The 13,405-nt window shown below is 43.1% G+C and overlaps 1 protein-coding gene across 5 annotated transcripts in view; it reads right to left on the bottom strand.

Annotated features, from left to right (window-relative positions):
* ano1a (anoctamin 1, calcium activated chloride channel a) overlaps positions 1–13,405 on the bottom strand; it is a 287,143-nt gene that overhangs the window by 75,459 nt on the left and 198,279 nt on the right. For 3 of the 5 annotated variants that reach the window (XM_070554713.1, XM_070554715.1, XM_070554711.1), the window contains exons 14-16: positions 8,185–8,196; positions 5,672–5,743; positions 3,646–3,720 (exon numbers count right to left, since the gene is read on the bottom strand). The exons of 1 other annotated variant lie outside the window; for it this stretch is intronic. In XM_070554713.1, coding sequence (XP_070410814.1) covers positions 3,646–3,720; positions 5,672–5,743; positions 8,185–8,196 — 159 coding nt within the window. The remainder of the gene's footprint in view (positions 1–3,645; positions 3,721–5,671; positions 5,744–8,184; positions 8,197–13,405) is intronic. One more of the 5 variants, XM_070554712.1, reaches the window with a different exon arrangement.

Raw genomic sequence — 13,405 nt, 5'->3', positions numbered from 1 at the left:
TGACATTTGATTACGCACAAGTAGGTGATCAGCTCAGGTTTATGCAGAACAGAAGGAAGGAGAGCGCTCTGGCCGCACAGGTTAAACGTTCCTACTTTAAGAAAACCGTTAAATTGCATTGTTTATGTGCTACCTGGGCACTCTAAATATTTATTTAAAATGAAATCAAAGGAAATTGTGATGTTATCGAATGTTGGCTGCCCGGGTACTGAATGGCTGCTCAGGACAATCCAGACTTTTCTCATGCATCGTTCCACAAATGTGGAATGACCTTCCTAACACTACCAGAACTGCGGCTTCCTTCTCTATTTTCAAGAAACTCCTGAAGACCCTGCTCTTCAGAGAGCATCTTCTTAACTAGCACCTTGTCTGCACCCGTCCCTCCTCTCTACTGTCCACTCCTTGTTCCCTCCTCTCCATGACTGATGTCAATTTGTTGTTGCTACTATTGTTGTTAGCCTCAAGGGCAAAATGCCGAGTATCACTTGTAAGTCGCTTTGGACAAAAGCGTCTGCTAAATACATAAACATAAACATACTATTTAAAAAACTGAAAGTGATGGGGAATTTTTTTAACCCTGTCTGTTTAGCTTGACATCTGATAAATATATATATATATATATATATATGGTAACAGATGTGGCGTCGTCGGACGACGCTCAACCACACCCGAGCCGGTCTAGGCTTAACCTGTCTCGCCCAATTCCCGCTCCTAATATATATATATATATATATCCATGCCCTGATGTGGGGACTGGGGGGGGGGGGGGGGGGGGGGTGCGTCAACATGGTCGGGACATAGAAGGGGGTGCGCGGCTAAATAAGTTTGGGAACCACTGTCCTAAATTATCAGACAGCCAAGTTACAGTCCTGGACTCACCACTAACATCAGTGGAGCTCCAGGAAGCCCTTAAATCCATGATGAATAGGAAAGCTCCAGGTCCAGATGGGTTTCCAGCAGAGTTCTACAAAGAATTCTGGATCATTCTGGCTCCAATATTTTTCAGAATGGTGAGGGATAACGAAGAGAGCGGCAGATTAAAGCCAAACATGAATTCAGCCAATATTAGTCTCTTGTTAAAACCAGGCAAAGACCCTTCATTTCCAACCAGCTATCGCCCAATTTCCCTTATTAATGTTGATCTCAAAATAATTTGTAAAGCCCTGGCAAAAATATTAGAGAAGGTAACCACCTTCATAATACACCCTGACCAAACTGGTTTCATTAAGGATTGTTTCATCCACAAACTCGAGTAGATTACTTAATTTTATAGATTTCTCTTACAGTAGAAACATAGAAACTAGTATATTATCTCTAGATGCAGAAAAAGCTTTTGATAGAGTTAACTGGAAGTTCTTATTTGCAACTTTACATAAATTTGGGTTTGGGAACTTCTTCACAAACATGCTACAAACATTATACAGTTCACTAACTGCACGTGTCAGGACGAACAACCAAATATCAGCTAGCTTCTGTCTTCAGAGGGGGACCAGGCAGGGATGCCCACTATCCCCCTCACTGTTTGCTATCTTTATTGAACCAGCGGCAGCAATTAGGCAAACAACAGATATTAAAGGGATAAAGTGTAAGAAAATAGAACATAAGATCAGTCTTTATGCAGATGATGTTTTACTCTTTTTCCGGAATTCTCAATCATCTCTCTCTCATTCAATAGAACTGATAAACTTTTTCAAAAGTTTCAGATTACTCAATAAACTGGTTAAAATCCAGTCCTACCAATTAATTTCTCTTTTGTCAATTTACTTAATACACAATTGGAGTCAGGGAATATCACATACCTGGGAATTAATGTCTCTCCCAAGTTAGCAGATCTAACAAATTTAAATTACATCCCACTTTTAAAGAAAGTGGAAGATGATCTTGCAAGATGGAAATCCTTACCAATATCACTCATGGGGAGAGTTGCTACAATTAAAATGATGGTCTTACCCAGAATAAATTACTTATTTTCAATGATCCCAAACAAACCACCAGCTGACTGGTTTAGATCTCTGGACTCCTCAATTACCAAATTCCTTTGGCAGGATAAACCTTCACGAATTAGCTTAAATACGTTTCAGAAGACCAAAGAAAGAGGAGGACTGGATCTACCCAACTTTTATTATTATATCTTAGCCAACAGGCTGCAATATATACCAAGATGGTTGCAAGATAACCCACTAGGTGAGTCCTGGTTAGATATAGAACAGACACTTTGCAATACGATAGAGCTTTCAGACGTATAATTTATTAGCTCAAGCATAAGAAAACATGAAGGCTTCAAAAGTATTAGTATCAGCACCTCTCTGGCAGCATGGTGGGAATATCTTAAAATGACAGAGTCTTCACTAGTACCATGCAGACGCACACCTATCTGGAACTGGAAATGATGAACCTCCCGGACTGGAAAAATAAAGGAATCCTATACCTGGAACACATATATGAAGGACTGGACTTCATCCCATTTAATAGAATAGACTCCCAATTTGGAATAGATAAGAATAGTTTTTTAGAATACCACCAAATTAAATCTGTAGTCAAGCGAAAATTTAAGCTCAATAAAATAGAATTACAAACACCACCAAGGGTATTAGACTTCTATAATCTCAAATCCCCCAAACTACTGTCTAAAGTATATAAGACACTGTCCAAAATAGACGATAGAATAGCAATCCCTATTGAAAAATGGGAGGTGGATCAATTGGGCCATTCCCATCTGTACCGGGTTGGCCCGGGCCGGGTAGCGTAGGTTGTTTACATATCTGGGTGGCCTGGTATTTTTCCGAGCCAACCAAGGCTCATTCTCAGCCCTCTTCTTGAGGGGGTCTGCTTCAGGCTGACCAGGGCCAACACACCCACTGCTGACAGCAAATTCACACCTTCCAATAGAGCAAGCCTCTGATTGGTGGGTAGAATCAGCCCAAATGGGCTTAAGGCAAGGATGTGTGGAATCAACCGGGCCAGGCTGGGGCCGACTGGGGCTACCCGGCCCTTGCCGACCCGGTACAGACGGGAATGGCCCATATCAGTCAGCTTTGACCAGAACTTCTGGTCCCAAACCCAGACACCATATTACAAGAGGCTGTTGCACTGGCTTTACTGTCCAATTCAAATATGTCCACTAGACATTTTCTCTCTCCTGAGGAGACACATTAGCTTTGCATTAGCCTGCTAGTTAACAGCTACATGTTATGGTGTCCGAATACCCGCCTGCCTTAAATTGTGTGGCGTTATGGTGCTGTTGTCCAAGAAACTTAAAAGTATTGATGTAAAAGGACTTGTTGAAATTTAAATAAAGCTACTGTTGTTCCGTCTCTCAGGACGGGTTTCAAAAGTCATATTTGTTTTTTTTGTTGTTATTTTTAAGCATAAATCCAATCTTTTTCACCTGATCACAGACTCTTTGAAAATTATGAGATCTGGCCTAATTTCAGATTAAGTGATCGGATCGGAGCCTCCCTAACCTCCACCCAAAACTGGTTCAGTGCAGATCCAGTTCTGATGAAGCACAGCAACGTATGTCCAAATAGCAAGGCACAGCAGGGGCCATGCACCTGTGCAGCTGTGATGATGTCATCCAGACCTGAGTAATAAAAAGAGATGAAACACTGGAGCAGCATACAGTAAACCAAAATATTTTCTCACCATGAAACCCATCATGACTACAGAGGTCAGGTAGGCTGGAAGTCTGTCTGTGCACGTCAACTTCACTTTCTCCTCCTGGAGAACACACACACATTAGACAACATAAATGTCTGCAGAACTATAGCTCCTTCGGAGCAGAGTGTGAGCCACGGCTGGTGAGCCGGGGACACGCTGTGTATGCTGTGCGTAAACACGGATTACCAGCCAAAGGAGACCCATGTCTAAAGTCAACATTTGAGAAGAAGTCCATCTCTGAAATGCGTGGAGAAATACATCGCTGTTAGTAATGTGTTTGTGGAGATCTAGTAAACAATGCTGATTTAGCCGCTAGCTAGCTGACGAGCACTGGAGTGTGTTAGGATAGACGGCAGGCTGCAGGAACGAACATAACAAAGGCACAAAAGAGAGGAGACGAGTTGAAGGACTTTGGAACTGACACGTTGGTACCGGATCGGGAGTTCTGGTACAAAGAAAAGACGAATGAGCAACTTGAGGTGAGTTAGGGAGTCAGGGGACACACCACTCGGGAGGATGGTTTCCTAGTGTTGGACATTATGACAACCTATCAAACTTCATGTCTTTCGATTTAATTGTTCATTATTCAAACTAGCAAGTACAGCAACGGTGTAGCTAGTCTCTTCTACTTCTTAGTTGAATTAGCAGACACCATCCTTCCAGGGCGCACTGCTGCCCTCTGCTGGTTCTTTGAGGTTAGTCATAGTCCAAACGCACAAAGCGGGGCTCGTATGTCCCTAAACAGCTACTGTATTTCAAGATGGTGGATAGAGCGTCGACCACGGTTTATGTATGTAAAAATGTAAAATTTCAAGCTGAGAGCAATATTTAGAATTAATGTTGGTGAGAAATATTCAAAAAGGACAAGTTTGAGAACTGGAAACACTGGATTTATAGTGACAGGTAAAAATATTACACACTGGGGCTTTAACATCATTTGTCAGATGCTAATCAACCAACTGCTGATGAAGAACTGAAACCATCTACTGGGTTTTAGACTTCCTGATGAGTAGACCAGTCCGTGAAGACCTTTCATGCCTCCTATTTCATCATTGTCCTCAACACAGGGGACCCTCCAGGATGTGTCCTGAGCCCCCTCCTGGACTGACTGTACAGAAAGATATTCTGGAGCTCATGTTGTGAAGTTTGCAGATGGCTCTTGTTGGTTTGATATCCAATGATGAGTCCATGTAGGGGGGAGGAACCATCAGTGGAGTGAAAAACCTCCAGTCAACTTCATCAATGGAGAAGCTGCGGAGATGGTGAAACATCTAAATACTTGGGCCACATGACCTTATTTGGACTACTACACAAATAACCCCTAACTTCACGTTGGTCTATTCAGGTCCTACCCATGTAGATGTCATTCACTCATTTAGACACATAAACCATGTTGTTTTGTCTGTTTTTGGGGGCAGCAGTAGCTCAACAGGTTGAGCGGGTTGTCCAGTAATAAGAAGGTTGCAGGTTCGGTCCCGGCTCCGGACAGAGAATTCTGCTGTTGTGTGCCTGCTGGTGGTGGTCGGAGGGACCGGTGGCGCCTGTGCTCAGCAGCCTCGCCTCTGCCAGCGTGCCCCAGGGCAGCTGTGGCTACAGCTCATCACCATCAGTGTGTGAATGGATGAATGATACACTGTAGTGTAACGCACTTTGTTCTTACTCTGGGAGGCGCTATACAAATGCGGGTCATTTATCATTTTTACCAAACATTTATTTTGTGATTGTGGTCTGTGTTTCAACAGTGTGTGTTTTTGTATGTTTCAATGGCTGGTTGACAGAAAGCAATATGGTCTGGATTAATGGGAGGAAAAGTGATAAATTATACCATGAACAAATCTTTTAACCATTGATTCTGATCTGGATCCTTAGAAGTTTATTCTTTCCTCTTTTTGTTTTCTCTTCAGTTTCTAAAAGATGTGTTTGATCTGCTGGAAGTTTGATTTCTCTTGTTGCTCCATCAGGTCAGTCACAGCACCAAACAGGAGTGAAACAGGTGTGGCATCAGTTTTACCTTCGGTAGTGACTGGTCCTGCTTCATTGCTTTCTGCATTACCCGGAACTCATACTCTGCACGGTTGTGGTCCTGCAGAAGAAACCAGTTAAATACACACTGCAGTTCATCTCACAGGTTATTGAGCAAGCCATCAGACCTCAATGCAGGTGGCAAAGTGGAGGACAGAAAAGCAGAAGAGCTTCACGGGTTAAGCTTTGTGTTAAAATAGCAGCAGGAAGTGTGTAGCACCGCACCATGAAAGGATTGAGTGGAGTCACACCAGAACCAGGCAGACATACGGTGTTAGATATCAGCTCCACCCTGGTACGTTTATTTAAAAGAGGTGGGGGTTGAGCACCAAAGGACCAGCGCTGCTGAAGCTGTCAAAACACTGAGCTGCTAGGGCAGCCCACCCAAGTCGATTGGTCCCAGTCATGTGACCCGATGCTGTGCTTGAAAAACAGATTAGTACCTACACGGGGTAGATAGCTGCTTCTCTAATTCTTGCCAATTTTTACATTAATAATTTTATCATGAGTGTTTTATTACTTCCAATATTTGCTTATCTCTTAATTTTTTTTCTTTCTTACCATCTGCACCTAATACCGCAGCGATTTCCTAATGTTGTGACTTGACACACATATGGCAATAAAACCTTCTGATTCTGATCAGAGCTGAGAAACTGCAGAACCAGATCGCCAGATTTCAGTAGAGACTCAATTCAACCACGCCGTCACCTCTTTAATTTAACTTCCATTAAAATAATGTAGTTCTTGCAGAACAAACCTTCCATTCAAATCTAGATGGACAGAATGTCTTCCTGGTTCCGAGTTCAGCCTGGTTCTATAAAGTCAGATTCATTCAAAGGTTCCATATCATGTTAATTTAAACCTTTGGGAACAAAGGTAGGAACAGTTTATGATCAAATATTACCGTTGGCACTAGTGAGATGTTGTCAGCCTGAATTTAAACCCAGAAATAAAACTTTGTTTCACATAAACTCTGACAACTCTGACACATAAACCCACTCTGACAAAACACGTCTACGTTAGAAGAAAGTAAAATAAACAGATTTGTCCTCATTTTTAAATTGTTTACCAATAAATACTGGCAAGTGCAGCTAAAGAGGAATAAAAAAAGTTGCTGCTTAGACCAGGATGTGAACCTGCACAAAAATTGCATGCCAGCCCACTAACCACTGGACTATCGAGTCTGCTACATGACCTCAGTTGCCTAAGCCACATATCCTGCGCTGGCCAGAGGAAAGAAGTGCCAGACCAGACCCTAGCATCCGGGAGAGGAGCAGGGCCAGATGATGAGACTAGTTTCCATTGATGCTTTACAAGATTTTCAAAGTACAGTGATCCCTCGTTTATCGCGGTAGATGCGTTCCAGACCTGGCCGCGATAGGTGAAAATCCGCGAAGTAGGGACACCATATTTACAGTATTTATTTAACAGGTACGGATTCAGTATTCAGACTTTTAAAACCCTCCCTTTACATAGAAATTTTTTTTTACTTGTTTTTTTTTATAGTTTTATTACAAAAAGTGCATTTTATGATGAAACTGATGAAAAAAAAACAGGAATTTGAGCGCAGCTGATCCTCATCAGCCTGATCAGCGGGATGGCTTTAAAAGGAGGACGGTTATCCATTTACGACGCTGGATGAATAACTACTGCCTGGTAGTCTCTAGCTCCTAGTAACTTTGAAACCTCGTCTTGTCTAGTACCTTTGGGAACTCGTTTTAATCTGAACTCGTTGTGTTTTGATACCTACCTTCAGACTCGCTTCTCCTCCGGATTCGCTCCCGTCTTGGAGACTTCTGGATACTCACCAGTTTGCTGCCGTTGCCGCTTCTGAGTTTACCCTCCGCTGGATCACCAGTGCGCCCTCAGTTCTCCTCATCATTAAAGAAATAAAATTATTGTTTATCTTTTACCTCGACTCGAGTCCGATTCTGTATGTCTTGGGTTAGACACTTACCCCAAAACATGACAGAAAAATACCGCGAATCGGTGAAAAATACCGCGAAACTGCGAATTTCCCTTGAATAAGGCTCCAAAGAAAAAATCTGTGAAGTCGTGAATCCGCGATAAACGAACCGCGAAGTAGCGAGGGATCACTGTAAAACTAAATTAGCAGCTGAAACAGGAAAATGATTGAATGCAGCCCAAAACTAAAAGGTTGACCTTTACTTGTGTGGACTTTTCCTTTCTGACCTGGTTAATGGGTTCTTCTGTTAAACTGTCTAGGAGAACTGGGCTCAGGAGTTCCATGCTTGTGGACAAGCATGTTCCTACAACTAGTGCATTCAACCAAACAAGGCTGAAGGTGAAAGCTGTGAGGCCGCAGAGCGTGGAGTTAGGCTGCTTGCTGCCACGGCAACAGGATGGACCTCAGAACATAGGAGCTGCAGGAAAATGTTAAACAGCTAAAACAAGGAGGAGGAGCTGAGGCAGGTTGTTAACACCTGAGGGAGAAAGGCTGTTAGATCAACAGAATAGGAAATAAAACAAATGGATCCAAACCTTATGTTCTTCCTGTGAAAGACAATAAACACAGACAGGATGTCAGAATGCAGTTGAACGTCTCTAAAGTGAAACAGCGTCAACAAAAACAGCTGCGGTGTTTCTGTGGTCTCCCTCAGAGATCGAGCGTGACTACAGCCTCACTTCGGAGTCGGCCGGCTGCCCTGGGAGATGTGAACAGCCAGCCGCCTGCTCCAACTGTTCCCGGCAGGAGACAGGAGAAGCTGGGCACCCGCTCAAGTGTCTTATGCAGATCCACTAACATGTTTGACCAAGCAGTTAAATGTGTGTGGAGCAGCATTCCCCCCCCATCCAACCAGCAAAATAAAGTACAGAAATATACTGCTAGGGATGTGCCGTATACTCGTTTCACCCGAGTATCTGGTACGGATAAAGCATTTTTGACGAATACGAGCATGAAACAAGTAAAACTCGTAAATATCTGTAATTGTGATGAAGGAAAATATTCATTGGGTAACTGACTGTCTTCACGCTCTGTGATTGGCCAGTCACATAGAGCGCCCGCCCCTCCCTACACACACCTTTGCAGCCGGGAGCGCAGTCCGTCCGGCCCATGCATGCACACACGCACGCACACACACACATGCACGCACGCACGCACACACACACACACACACACACACACACACACACACACACACACACACACACACACACACACACACACACACACACACACACACACACACACACACACAGACAGACAAACAGTAACAGATCTCGCTGTACTTGCTACACTGTTGCTCACGTTTCCTCAGAACTCCCTAGGTTTTCTTCAGCTCACCTCTTTTTCGGTTTAATATTCAAAGTTACTTTTTTCGTAACTTACATGGTGCATTTGACGAGACAGAGCTGACATGCTGCATCGGACAATGCTTCCGCTCCGGTCGTTTTTTTTAACTCCCTCTCCCTCCCTCTCACACAGACTCATGCCTTAATCAACATTGTTTTGTTTAATTGTGTGTGGGAAAAATGTTAAGAACGTTAAGAAAAAATGAGTGTCTGGTTCTAGTATTTCATATTTCCTAGTTCCTACTGCATAAGTTCAGTTGTATTAATTCATGCACTTAAATATTAATGTTCTGATTTTATTGAAACACGTGTTCTGTAATAGTTTCTTTACTATTGTGATCAAAAATATTTAATCTCAATTCTGAGGCTGCTCTGTAAATAGTTTTCAAATTAACAATACACAACTGCTGATCATTCCATATCAATTTCAGACTTGAAATAATGCATTGATGTAAACCACACCCACTTCCGGTTTACACCACGCCCACTGCGAGTACAGATACAGATAATTTAGATGGTTTAACAGATACGGATAGTGGTGTACTCGCTCGTCCCTAATACTTACAGATAAAAAGAAGCAGAAACTGCTTGGATGGTCTGTTTAGTAACCACAGCTTGTCCTTTTGTCCAACTAATCCCATGATTAACATCCAAACACGAACACAAACACACAGACAAAACTAAAGTTCAGAGAGTCAAAATGGCTCATTAATGTGAGGTCGAGGCCCAGGCTGAGGCCTTTCTTTGGAGCTAGCTTTGAAGTCACATGCCTCTGATGCTCATTATTCAGAATTTTAAGCATTTAATACGCTTAAACAAAAGAGAAACAAAAAAAAAAAATCACCCCCTCAGAGTTGTCATGAGTGTAAACTAGATCTATTAAACCTAAAATATGTTTTTGTGACCGGCTGTAAACATGTTTATTCCTAATGTAAAATTAGCATTCTTAGCATGGGAGTCGATGAGGATGTGCTCACTTCTGACACACCATCTGATGAGGGTGGAACTGCAATTTTTGCCACTCTCTTGCTTGCTTCATATCCACAACTGAATTATGGGGGCTTTATCTAAAATACATGGGAGCAGGTCTAAGTCTCTGGGTGAAGCCATAATTAATGCATGTGTACTTCAACGGAAGCCCGTGTGGACATGATGCTTTTGCTGATTTGTAACAAATGGTTACAAAACTTTCATCATTAATAAACATTGTTGCTTTACATATTTACCTCTTCACTTGTTGCCAGTGATAAAATGGTATCTGATGTTATTGTTATTTTGCTGGAGGTTGCACTCCCTGGGATTTTTTACCCAAATGACCATCCGTTGGTAAGGTCTTACTTGAACACAAAAATAATGCTTGCTTGCAAATATTTAGGTATGTACTACCCCCTATAGCCAGTGAAAATGCACATGGTCTTTTTAATGATTCGAAACATTCAGAAGACGATAAGGACCATGTTTTAATGAATAGCTCCACTAGGGAAAAGGTCTGGAGCGGTGAAGTTGTGTTTATAACAAGTGGTCAGAGGTTAAACATCCTAGTGCAGGGCTATTCAATTCTGGACCTCGAGGACCGGCAGCCAGCACGTTTTGGCTTTAAACCTGTTTCAACACAGCAGATTTAAATCAACAGGTGATTGACAGGCTTCTTCAGAGCCTGATGAGCTGCTGCACATGTGATTCAACCACCAAATCTAGTCTGTTGGACTAGACAAACCACTGAAATGTGCTGGATACCGGCCCTCAAGGCCCGGAGTGAAGAGCTACCCCTGTTCTAGTGGTTCGGTTAACAACAGACCACCAGTCCAGTTTTTACTAATCTAACTAAACCTCTTTGTGGCGTTCATTCAGTGTTTCTTATCTGATTCTATTATTTTTGTAATAGAGCTTGTATCTTTGGATGAAGGGACTAATGATGAGCTTTACCCCATGATTCAAGTCCCCACAAATGACGGGTCCCATCAATATGTGTTCAGACCCTGGTCCCTTAAGGATGCAAGAGAGGTCGCTGAGCAGATTACACCTCACACCGATGATCCAGATAAATGGGTTTCAGACATGATGGAGGTGATCCACTCCTATCGCCTAAACGGTCAAGAATTAGGACAGCTGGCTCAAGCGAGCCTTCAAAAACATTGGCACAGAGTCCGAGGCCAATTCACAGGGAGATGCCCTAACTGAGCTGTGGCTCTCTATGATGAGGATCAGGGAACTGGAGAAATAATTGGAGATTTAAAGACCCAGTTTGATATTCTGACAACAAATGTAAAACAATACTTCATGAAAATTCCTAAATTAACCCAGTTGGCCTCAATTAAACAAAAGCCTGATGAATCTGTGGATGATTTCCGTTCCAGATACCAAACTAAATTCAACATCCACAGTGCCTTCACACCCGATACTAACATAGACGGTCCATACATGAGACATTTATGCTCTGACTTGTTGAAAGGTTTCCTGCCTGCAATTACTGCAAGGATTAAAACTCACTTCATTTACTGGGAAACCTGCAGCGTTGAGGACCTGATGATAAATGCCAGACAAGCAGAAAAGGTTCTCCAGAGCAAAGATAAAAAGCCAAAACCACCTAAATCAGGCCCACAGGTCTTCCTAGAGGAAACTGAGGAAGAAGCTGTTTATTATCAGCAGGGTAACAACAGGGGAATTTTTAGTCACCAAGGGAGTGGTTGTAACAACAACCTGAGACAGTGGACCTCTCCGGACCGCTCACAGCCACCCGTTTTTTGGACTTGTGGAGGTCAAGGTCACCTCTCACGTGATTGTCCCTCCAATTCAGACGGCCCAAGTAACAGACGACCCAACAGGGGTCCTAAAAGAGGCAGGGGCTTCCAGTCACAGGGGAGCCAACCTAGCCGTGAGCATGTCAGTCACCAGCCTGATCACACCCGATTCAGACAGGAGTGAAGGGATGACTTTCAGAAATGGCTAGCGGCTGGTTCTGATGCCTGGAAGGAAGAAAATAATGTAGTTGATTGTTGTGGAGCTTGGGAACTGCTTAATGTCCTAAAAGAAAAGCCTTTTATCAAACTTAATGTTGAAGGACAGAGTGTGGAGTTCTTGTGTGATTCTGGTGCATGTCGAATGGTTATTTCTTCCGGTGTGAAATTACCCAGGTCTCAGAACAGCAAATTGGTTAAATCTGCTGATGGAGCCACCACTCGCTCATCTCTGTCTAAACCTGTTTTGGTGGGTGATCCGGTGACAGGATTGGAAAAAAGAATCTCCCTGGTCATAGCACCTGACTGCCCTTTAAATCTTCTGGGCAGAGACCTCATGTCAGAACTAAAGATCTCTACTGTCCCGATACAAGATGGCATGAGGGCAGTTCGTGTGGCTGATGATTGTTGTTATCTCCACGACCCCACAGGTGTCTATTATTCATTGCAAATTCCCTTTGATGTAAATCTAACAGAAACAAAGCTCGTTATGAGAACAGTGCGGCCAGTGCTCACTGACAGCCAAAGACAAGATGCCTCGTAACAACTCCATGTGACAATGGCCCTCAGGCCAGGTCCTGATTCATCATATCAGGCCTCCTTTCTTCCTTTGTCACCTGTTGTGTTGACCACCTCCTATCTGATAACAAACGGAGAGTCAGATTCTGCAGCTTCTGTGCCACTGCCAACCAACATGAAAGCTTTTCATGATTTGCCCACTGCTCCACAGATTTCTCTGACCAAAAGCAGCTCCTCATGCTGGAAAGATTTGGGCTATATGGTCAACACTGCATGTAATGCCACAGATTTTGTCCCAGTACAACCTAATAAAGATGGCCAATGACAGTACAGTGCAAGCACAGGTCTCTATCACTTTCCTTTGCTTGTTCCACTCCATTGTGTGACTGCTGTTAACCCTTTGCAGGGACTGACTGACTGTGTTGTTGACAGATGAGGAGGAGGAGCAACTTAAACAGATCCCTGAAACACTTTGGTCCACAGGCCCGACTGATGTCGGCCTTTTGAACTCAATCCCACCTGTTCAGATTAAATGAAAATCCCAGTTTAGGCCCAGAGTTAAACAGTACCCTTTGTCCCCTGAGGCAGAGAAAGGCATTGAACCAGTGATATCAGAACTCCTGGAAGCTGGAGTTATCAGACTTTGTCCTGATTCTCCATGTAATACGCCCATCTGGCCTATAAAAAAGGCTGATGGAAAAGCTTGGCGTATGATACAAGATCTCAGAATGGTTAACTCTGGTGTGCAAACCCGTGCTCCACATGTGCCTGATCCACACACGCTGTTAAATTCACTCAAGCCTTCCAGGAAGTACATTTCTGTGATTGATCTGAGCAATGCGTTTTTCAGTGTTCCTGTTCATCCTGACTCGCAGTTTTGGTTTGCTTTCGCCTACAAAAACTCAAATTACACCTTCAATCGTCTACCACAA

Source organism: Nothobranchius furzeri, chromosome 9 (genome assembly GCF_043380555.1).
Source record: "Nothobranchius furzeri strain GRZ-AD chromosome 9, NfurGRZ-RIMD1, whole genome shotgun sequence".
Classification (NCBI taxonomy): Eukaryota; Metazoa; Chordata; class Actinopteri; order Cyprinodontiformes; family Nothobranchiidae; genus Nothobranchius; species Nothobranchius furzeri.
Note: the sequence above shows the minus strand (reverse complement) of the source record. Positions and strands in the feature narration are given on the sequence as shown.